Source organism: Cherax quadricarinatus, chromosome 1 (assembly GCF_038502225.1).
Source record: "Cherax quadricarinatus isolate ZL_2023a chromosome 1, ASM3850222v1, whole genome shotgun sequence".
In the NCBI taxonomy this organism is placed as follows: Eukaryota; Metazoa; Arthropoda; class Malacostraca; order Decapoda; family Parastacidae; genus Cherax; species Cherax quadricarinatus.
The window spans coordinates 64,409,561-64,419,883 of NC_091292.1; the positions used below are offsets into that span (position 1 = coordinate 64,409,561).

The 10,323-nt window shown below is 40.7% G+C and overlaps 1 protein-coding gene across 2 annotated transcripts in view; it reads left to right on the top strand.

Moving 5' to 3' along the window:
- Positions 1–9,823, top strand: part of LOC128688480 (sacsin) — a 248,249-nt gene extending 238,426 nt beyond the window's left edge. For both annotated transcript variants that reach the window (XM_070082569.1, XM_070082571.1), the window contains exons 6-7: positions 912–1,780; positions 7,266–9,823. In XM_070082569.1, coding sequence (XP_069938670.1) covers positions 912–1,780; positions 7,266–7,511 — 1,115 coding nt within the window. In that variant the 3' untranslated portion in view covers positions 7,512–9,823. The remainder of the gene's footprint in view (positions 1–911; positions 1,781–7,265) is intronic.
- Positions 9,824–10,323: the final 500 nt, after the last annotated feature.

A 10,323-nucleotide genomic window follows, 5' to 3' on the forward strand; every position in this document is an offset into this window, starting at 1 on the left:
TTTTGAGAGCTAATATAATTGTATATATGTGGCTTCACAATGGCGTGTGTAACAATCACACGTGCAATGGCAAGAAACGAGAACAATGTGAGTGAGTGGATATGTCATTGGCGTGAGTGGCCATGACAGAAAGAATGTGTGTGGTGACCACAGGCACCTGTGTGCATTAAGGTCAGCCGGTATGATGGGTGAAGGTACTCACTAGTTTTCTTCGGGGTCCGCGAGCCCTTCCTGATGTTTGCAGCATCAACCTGTGATGAGTGGGGCTTTGGTGTGCACATACACGGCCATTACTGTTACTTTAAGTGGTTTCTGTAAGAAACTTTTTATATTCACCAGTATTCATTATGTTACACAAGTGCACCGTGTGGTGTGTTTTCATTTTGAGTGTGTTTCTACATTCATAGGAAGTTTCTGCATCATAATGGCAGCCAGTTGTATGGTCGGGTGTGAGCTATTTTATTTTGTTATCTAGAATTGTCAAGATCTTGCAGTATCTAGGGGGTGGGGGGAAAGGGGGGATGGGGGATGGGGGGAGTATCCACCAGACATTGTTGTGAGTGTTCACAATTGCATGTTTTTTTTGGGGGGGGTGGAACATGGGGTTAGGTGTATGTTATCTTTTCTATTTGTTCACGTCATTGGAACTGTGTTGAGCGTAAATGTGTACCATGTAATGTGTTTTTCAATAAAATATAAAAAAAAGTGAATAAGAAACTTTTTTCCATTGGTATCCCCCTATTGATGGACATTCACATCAGGTTGTTACTGTAATTTTAATTACAGTGATAAAATAATTTATATAATGTTTTGGGATTTTTTGTAAAATAATAAAAGTGCTTCTAATTCTAATTTCTAGTTCCTGTATATAATCAAGAATGTTTAACGTTTGTTTGTTTTTTCTTTTACAGATTTTGTAACAATCATCAGTGGTAACAAGGTGCTCTTTATGGACCCAAGTGAACCAGAAAATAAAATGTGCCGCATAATTTCTCTCAAGAAATTAACAAGCATTTGCCCTCTTGATGACTGTCTACGCTTATGGAGTTGCTACATCAGCACTCAGAACATCACTGATGGACAGTTTCCTGCTACACTCTTCTGGTTTCCACTCAGACAGAGCCCATCAGATATCTCAAACACTATTTATACATATAATCATGTAATAACATTGTTTGAATCATTTAGCATTGAAGCTTCTTTGTGTTTAACGTTTTTAAAATCCATCGAGAAAATATGTCTGAAGAGGATCAATAAGTGGAATAAGAGTCCAGTAACAACCCATGAAGTTAAATTAATTAGTCCAATTATGACTGAAGTTCAACAAAAGAGAAAAGTTTTTAAACAAAAGCTGGTAGAATGCAAAGGGTGTCCATCGCAAACAATAACTTGTGATTATGAGGTGACTGTTGAGAGTGTGAGGTGCAATCAGACAAAGCAGCAGATGATGCACATCCTTCATTACTTGCCAGGCTCAAGTGATCCCAGTACAGTAACATGGAGAGGAGAAGACAGTTGTAAACACATGCCTCTAGTTGGAATAGCTGCACCTGTTACAGCACACAGTGTAGCTTCACCCACTGCAACACACAGTGATGAGACATCCATTACAACAGGCAGAACCACATTAAATACTGGGCATATATTCTGTTTTCTACCATTACCTTTAGAAACTGACAACAAGACGAATCTTCCTGTTCAAATCAATGGTTTCTTTGCACTTGATCAAAATAGAAGACATGTTAAGTGGAAAACTGAAGAGAATAGCATTGAACCTGATGTAAGTATTTTTTTCTGTACTTGGTAAAAGGCAGTTTTCACTTCCACCTTCTGCATATATATCAATGTAGCCACGAAACAAGTGGTACTGAAACATTTACCAAACTGCGGCAGGCCAGGGTTCGACCCCACGACACATTGTCCCGCCTCAAGAGGCAACACAACATACGTGTCACCAAATCCATTCTGCTACCAATCGTACTGATACCTACCTACCGATACGTACCTACTCTAACCTAAGCCTCATTATCCTCGTAAAAACTCTTCACTGCTTCCAATAACCTACCTCCTACTCCAAATATTTGCAACATGTGCCACATTGCTCCCCTATCCACACTATCATTCGCCTTTTCCAAATCCATAAATGCCACAAAAACCGAGAGGGAAATTATTCCCCAGAAAAAGTAGGCCATAGACAGGGATGTGTGATGTCTCCATGGTTGTTCAATATATTTATAGATGGGGAAGTAAGAGAAATGAATGCTCGGGTGTTGGCAAGAGGTGTGGGGTTAAAAGATAAAAAATATAACACAAAGTGGGAGTTGTCACAATTGCTGATTGCTGATGACACTGTGGTTTTGCGAGATTCTGAAAAGAAGTTGCAGAGGTTGGTGGATGAGTTTGGTAGGGTATGTAAAAGAAGAAAATTAAAAGTGAATATAGGAAAGAGTATGGTGATGAGGATAACAAAAAAAATAGGTAACGGAAGACTGGATATCAGACTGGAGGGAGAGAGTATGGAGGAGGTGAATAAATACAGATATTTGGGAATGAACGTGTCAGCAGATGGGTCTATGAAAGATGAGGTGAATCATAGAATTGACGAGGGGAAAAATATGAGTGATGCACTGAGAGGTTTCTGGAGACAAAGAACTTCATCCATGAAACCAAACAGGGAAATGTATGAGAGTATAGTTATACCAGTGCTCTTGTATGGTTGTGAAGCATGGGTGGTGAATGTTGCAACAAGGAGAAGGGTTTAGGCATTGGAGATGTCATATCTGAGGGCAATGTGTGGTGTGAATATAATGCACAGAATTCGTAGTTTGAGGATTAGGAGGAGGTGCATGATTACGGAAACTATTATCCAGAGGGCTGAGGAGGGGTTATTGAGATGGTTCGGATATGTAGAGAGGCTGGAACGAAATAGAATGACTTCGAGAGTGTATAAATCTGTAGTGGAGGGAAGGCAGGGTAGGAGTAGGCCTAGGAAAAGTTGGTGGGAGGGGGTAAAGGAGGTTTTGTGTGCGAGGGGCTTGGATTTCTAGCAAGCATGCATGAGTGTGTGTTAGATAGGAGCGAATGGAGACAAATGGTTTTGAAGACTTGACATTCTGTTGGAGTGTGAGCAAGGTAACATTTAAGAAGAGATTCAGGGAGACTAGCAGGCCGGACTTGAGTCCTGGAGATCGGAAGTGCAGTGCCTGTACACTGAAGGGATTTAATATTGCAGTTTTATAACTCTTGTGTAAGCAAGCCTCTGGCAAGACGATGATGGAGTGAATGATGAAAGTTTTATATTTGGGTGGAAATCTTTACCTCGAGTACTTTCACACTTCTCGTTATGTCATCAGGAGCTGTGCAATGATGCAATGACAACAACAAGAGAAATAGGGTAAGTTTTCAGAGTCAGTTAATATGTCTGTGTGAATTCTCCAATTCAGGTTTTCTGACAATAAGTAGGCAACTCTTAATTTTAACACCATTCCTATCATTATTATCAATTATTATCTACTTATATCATTATTATTATCATTATTATTATAATATGTTGCAATCAACTGTATGTACCTTGTACCGTTGTACCTGGATGGGTTAGGACCTCAATAGGTCACTCTGCATCTATCCTAGGATGATCTCACATGTGCACCCATACCTAAATGAACCCCCATGACTACTTCCTTGCTACAGATGTTATATCGCACAGGTTGCAGTTTGTATTGCAGCACACTACCTAGAGCACCCGCAGCATTATGATACATGCATGCAGTAGTTGCAGAGTGTGTTATACCAACGGTCATGGCAGACCTAAAGCCTTGCAAATTGTTCATCAGGGCCTGGGGATTTGCTAGGTTTTAATTTCTCTATTTGTATGAGTTCCATGTCACTAGTTACCCCAATCGTGCATAATTTAATATCGTCCTCTTCTACATAATTTATTATTTCTGGAATTTCGCTAGTATCTTCCTGAGTAAAAACTGAGTAATTAGATGTTGAAAATTTCACACATTTCCTTATCACTGTCAGTGGTCATACCTGAGTTACTTTTAAGAGGGCCTATCTCATCCCTAATCTTACTTCTCTATACATGAAAGAACCCATTTGGGTTATTCTACGTATCCCTTGTGACTTTAGCCTCATAATCTCTGTTTGCTATTCTTATTCCCTTTTTTAATTCTCTCTTTAATTGAATATATTGATTTCTTAACTGGCCATTGTTTATCCCTCTGGGATTATTTTTGTTAGAACTAATTTCCCTATTTGTAACATAGTTGTCTGGGCAGCTAGAACTATGCCCTGAAAAGTATCATATATTGGCAACCATCACCGCCTACCTGACCCATACTCAGCCCACTCAGGTACTTTCTCAGTCCCATGAAATCGGCCAAGCAGAAGTCTGGGACAGAGATTTAATTGCACTTATTTTGGTATTTCCATGATATATTGAAACTAAGTGATTTGTCATCGCTTTTCCATGCTCATCATTAACCTCAAGAATATTAATTAATGATTCTTTGTTGGCAAGAACCAAGTCAAGCAGGTTGCTTTCTCTAGTTGGTTCTGTCACAAACTGTTTTAAAAAGCAATCCTGAATCGTATCAAGAAAGTCACTATACTCAAAATTTCCGTCAATTAGTCTAAATTCCAAACAATATGTCTAAAATTAAAATCTCCCATTAACACAACATTTTCATATCTAGATGCCTTATGAATTTCGTCCATAACAGCTTACTGCACTCCCTATCAGGGTTTGGGAGCCTACAAATCACACCCAAAATTAATTTTTCACGACCCTCGAGGAACTGTAGTCAAACAGAATACCGTGTGCGATGTTTCTAATCTTATATATCTCGTCTAACACAACAATATAAACTATCTCTGACTTACATCGCCATTCCACCACCCTTCTTGTTGACCCTATCAGCGCAGAATAGTTTATAGCCTTGTATGCTGTGTGTGTTCAGTGGCCTGGTGTGTGCCCTGTGGCCTGGTGGCTAAAGCTCCCGCTTCACACATGGAGGGCCCGGGTTCGATTCCCGGCGGGTGGAAACATTTCGACACGTTTCCTTACACCTGTTGTCCTGTTCACCTAGCAGCAAATAGGTACCTGGGTGTTAGTCGACTGGTGTGGGTCGCATCCTGGGGTACAAGATTGAGGACCCCCAATGGAAATAAGTTAGACAATCCTCGATAACGCACTGACTTTCTTGGGTTATCCTGGGTGGCTAACCCTCCGAGGTTAAAAATCGGAACGAAATCTTATCTTTAGAAGGCATTCGTCTATCTTATTTCTTAGACTCCTACTATTAGTATAGTAAAGCTTAAGGAGCCAGACACTGATTCTCCTCTACTGTCTCTCTTTTCTTGTTTATCAATTGCTATACCTTTACTAGCAATTTTATTATTTTGAATATTGTTTTTTAAACATATCCCTAAGGTATCCTGATAATATCTACTGTTTTCAACTCTAACACTACAGCCTGATTGTTTCCCACACATACCCATACCTCTATAATCTATCAGTTTAAAGTCCAAGACAAGTCAGTAATAACCCTCTTAATCGAGTTGGCTAATGCAACCACTCCAACCCCAGAGAGATGTACCCTATCACTTGCATACATATCACGTTTGCCATAGAATTTGTCTCAGTTATCACTGAATGGGATTGCAAGTTGTTGCAGTACCTGTCTAGCCAGCAATTTATACCAGTTACCCTAGACATCTATTCATTGCCCACTCCCTTTCTAGGCAAAATACTAAATATGATTGGGACCCCTCCCTTAGACCTGACTACATCTATTACTGACTTGTACTAATCCAGCAGCTCCTGTCTCCTGCCCTTCCCGATGTCATTTCCACCAGTGCTAAGACAGATAATGGGCTTGTTCCCATTACCTGACACAATATTATTCAACCTTTTGACTATGTCACCAACACTAACTCCTGGGAAACACACTCTCTGTCTTAACTTCCTATCTCTGTTACATAAAGTATGGTCCATATATCTTTCTTGAGAGTCTCCCACAACCAGAATATTCTTACCTTGTATAGCAAGGGAGTCAGTGGTACCTTTAATTTTACTAACCACTGAAGTACACTCGTCCTGGAGAAGAGAGAATCGATTTCCTGCCTTCACTTCTTCTCTATTAACTTTCCTTATCGTGATACTTCTTCCTGAAATGTGAACCACTTGCCATTTAAAGTGGCTGCCACTCTCCAACTCGCTGCTGGTAACGTTTTCATCCGTCCAACCATCTCACACTCAGTCCCAAACACATCTGGACGAAGTTTCATCCTCTTCTTTTCCTCCTGAAGAAGTAGAACCTCCTTCTTCAGTACTTAACTTGAGATTCAAAAAAACTACAAAAAACCATTGTGCTCAGTAAAAAATATGAAAATCTTAGTAACTCTGGCATAAGACCTAGGTGTTATACTGAATTCCTTTGCCTCCCCTAGGCTATCAATGGTTAAACAACCTGAAAAGAAAATATTTCACCTGATTAAAATTTCATGTTTTGGTAACATATTGAGTAAGGAACTTTTTAACCTACTCTATTTTTTTTAGTTTTACCGGACCCCTAACCAAACCAGTTAGTCAAATATACTGGCGTTGATGGTCACGAGGGAAAAGATGGCTACTCTAATGTTATGAAACAAATGCACAGGTACTTCTCAAGGATGGGATCTAGTGAAGAGACCAGCTACTTCACTTAGCCCTCTTAGGTCACTGCAGCTGCAGCTGCAGTGAGTTCAGTGGTAGACTTTCACTTTTGGCACAGATGGTGATGTTGATATCATGGACTTTCTTCTTAGAAGGTCACAACTCATATCCACGAGCCCTCAGCTTCCAGCTGGGATTCCAGTAATGTTTGGTTAATAATATTAAATTTTGTTTCCAAAGATAATGACCCAATATTAATACACTAAGTCTTAATAATAATTTTAGAGTCATTTGAAGATGGTTCAAACCCTCTCTAATTAATACTAAAGCCTAAATCCTCTGAAAAAAAAAAAAAACAATAGGATTTATTGTATAAGAGTTTCCTAAGTTATAAAGAGATAATTCTACTTTTGCAGCATGCAACACATGGTGCTAAATATTAATATTAATATATAAAGTTTCTTTATCAGTTCAGTTTAGCTGTGTAAAAACAGTGTCTAGATTAAAAATTAAAACGGTATCTTGTATTTTAAATTATTTGGAATAGATATATGATATAGAAATAGCTTTGTATATTTAGATAACAGATAATTTCCTTTTTAAGGTATTATGGAATGAAGATCTGGTATCCAGAGCTGTTGTTGAAGCATACTTTACCTTCTTACAAAATGTTCTTAGTGATTTAAAAGAAAAGTCGTCACCTCATCACCTGGAAACTTGGTATGGTCTTCTTCCACACATAGACTCTACAAAAGGAAGGTGGAAGAAGCTTGGTGTTGAACTGTGGTCAAGGTTAAAATCCATGCCTATTTTATACTCTGATGTAAGTATATTTCCAGTTGTGAGTTGATGTCCAAAATCCACTTTTCCCTAAATTCTAAAGAAAGTAAAATTTGTGTACAGTTAACTCTAAAAATAATGGACGATTAGGAGGAAAGGGATGTCTGATTAACCAAATACCTGTTATATTTAAATTTTCATTAAGCGGATGTAGTACACACACACACACACACACACACACACACACACACACACACACACACACACACACACACACACACACACACACACCCTCCCTCACAACTTCCTATAGAAGCCTCCCAACCAGGACAACCCCAGTGCAACCAAACACTCTAAACCAAAACACCCATGACACATCCATTGCCCCCACCCACTGCGTTACAAACTCCACCCCCACAGCAACCACCCATAGTTCCTTATCAGGTCTCCCACTTCCCCAACCCCAATATACCTCCCAGACCACAGTCTCAGAAAAGAAGTTGAAGGTGTGGTATACAAATGCAGATGGAGTAACAAATAAGTATGAGGAGTGGCATGAAAGAATCAAGGAGACATCCCCAGACATAATAGCACTCACAGAAACAAAACTCAACAGAATAATAACAGATTTAATCTTTCCATCCGGATATCAAATCCTCAGGAAAGACAGAGGGAGGAGAGGGGGAGGAGGAATTGCACTGCTCATTAAAATCCAGTGGGGTTTTGAGAAAATGGAAGGAATGGATGGCACGGGCGAAAGGGACTACTTAGTAGGAACAATCCAGTCTGAGGGACATAAGGTGATAATTGCAGTAATGTACAACCCACCACAGAACTGCAGGAGGCCAAGAGAAGAATACGATGAGAGCAACAGAGCAATGGTCGACACACTAGCTGATGTGGCCAGGAGAGCACACATGGGGGGAGCAAAGTTACTGGTTATGGGTGATTTCAATCACAAAGAGATTGACTGGGAAAACCTGGAGCCCCATGGGGGATCCCGAAACATGGAGAGCCAAGATGATGGATGTGGTACTGGAAAACCTCATGCATCAACATGTTAGAGACACTACCAGAGAGAGAGGCGACGATGAACCAGCAAAACTGGACCTTGTATTCACCTTGAGTAGTTCGGACATTGAGGATATCATGTATGAAAGGCCCCTGGGAGCTAGTGATCATGTGGTTCTGTGCTTCGACTACATAGTTGAGCTTCAAGTGGAGAGAGTAGCAGGAATAGGTTGAGAAAACCAAACTAGAAAAGGGGGAACTACTCAGGCATGAGGAACTTCCTGCAAGACATTCAATGGGACAGGGAACTGACAGGAAAACCAGTAAAAGAAATGATGGACTATGTGGCAACAAAATGCAAGGATGCAGAGGAGAGGTTTGTTCCCAAGGGAAACAGAAATAATGGGAAGAACAGAACGAGTCCTTGGTTCACCCAAAGGTGTAGGGAGGCAAAAACTAGGTGTACTAGAGAATGAAAAAGGTACAGAAGACAGAGAACTCAGGAAAATAAAGAGATTAGCCGAAGAGCCAGAAACGAATATGCACAGATAAGAAGGGAGGCTCAGCGACAATATGAAAATGACATAGCATCGAAAGTCAAGTTGTATAGCCACATCAGGAGGAAAACAACAGTCAAGGACCAGGTAATCTGACTGAGGAAGGGTGATGGGGAGTTCACAAGAAACGACCGAGAGGTATGTCAGGAGCTCAACACGAGATTTAAAGAAGTATTTACAGTGGAAACCAGTAGGACTCCAGGAAATCAGAACAGGGGGGTACACCAGCAAGTGCTGGATAAGGTACATATAACCAAGCTGAAGAAGCTACTATGCGAACTTGACACCTCAAAGGCGGTGGGACCAGACAACATCTCTCCGTGGGTCCTTAAAGAGGGAGCAGAGATACTGTGTGTGCCATTAACAAAGATTTTCAACACATCAATTGAAACAGGGCAACTCCCTGAGGTATGGAAGATGGCAAATGTAGTCCCAATTTTTAAAAAGGGAGACAGACATGAGGCACTAAACTACAGACCTGTATCACTAACGTGTATAGTATGCAAAGTCATGAAGAAGATCATGAGGAGGAGAGTGGTGGAGCACCTGGAAAGAAACAAGTGTATAATTGACAACCAGCACGGTTTCAGGGAAGGAAACTCCTGTGTTACAAACCTACTGGAATTTTATGACAAGGTGACACAAGTAAGACAAGAGAGAGAAGGGTGGATCGACTGCATTTTTTTGGACTGCAAGAAGGCCTTCGACACAGTTCCTCACAAGAGGTTACTGCAAAAGCTAGAGGATTAGGCACACATAACAGGAAAGACACTGTAATGGATCAAAGAATACCTGACAGGGAGGCAACAACGAGTCATGGTACGCGACGAGGTGTCAAAGTGGGCGCCTGTGACAAGCGGGGTTCCACAGGGGTCAGTCCTAGGACCTGTGCTGTTCTTGGTATATGTGAATGACATAACGGAAGGAATAGACTCATAAGTGTCCTTGTTTGCAGATGATGCGAAGTTAATGATAAGAATCAAATCGGACGAGGATCAGGCAGGACTACAAAGAGATCTGAACAGACTACAAGCCTGGTCCAGCAACTGGCTCCTTGAGTTTAACCCTGCCAAATGTAAAGTCATGAAGATTGGGGAAGGGCAAAGAAGACTGCAGGCACAATATAGTTTAGATGGCCAAAGACTGCAAACCGCAATCAAGGAAAAAGATCTGGGGATGAGTATAACACCGAGCATATCTCCTGAGGCGCACATCAATCAGATAACTGCTGCAGCATACGGGTGCCTGGCAAACCTATGGATAGTGTTCCGATACCTCAGTAAGGATTCATTCAAGACTCTGTATACCATTTAC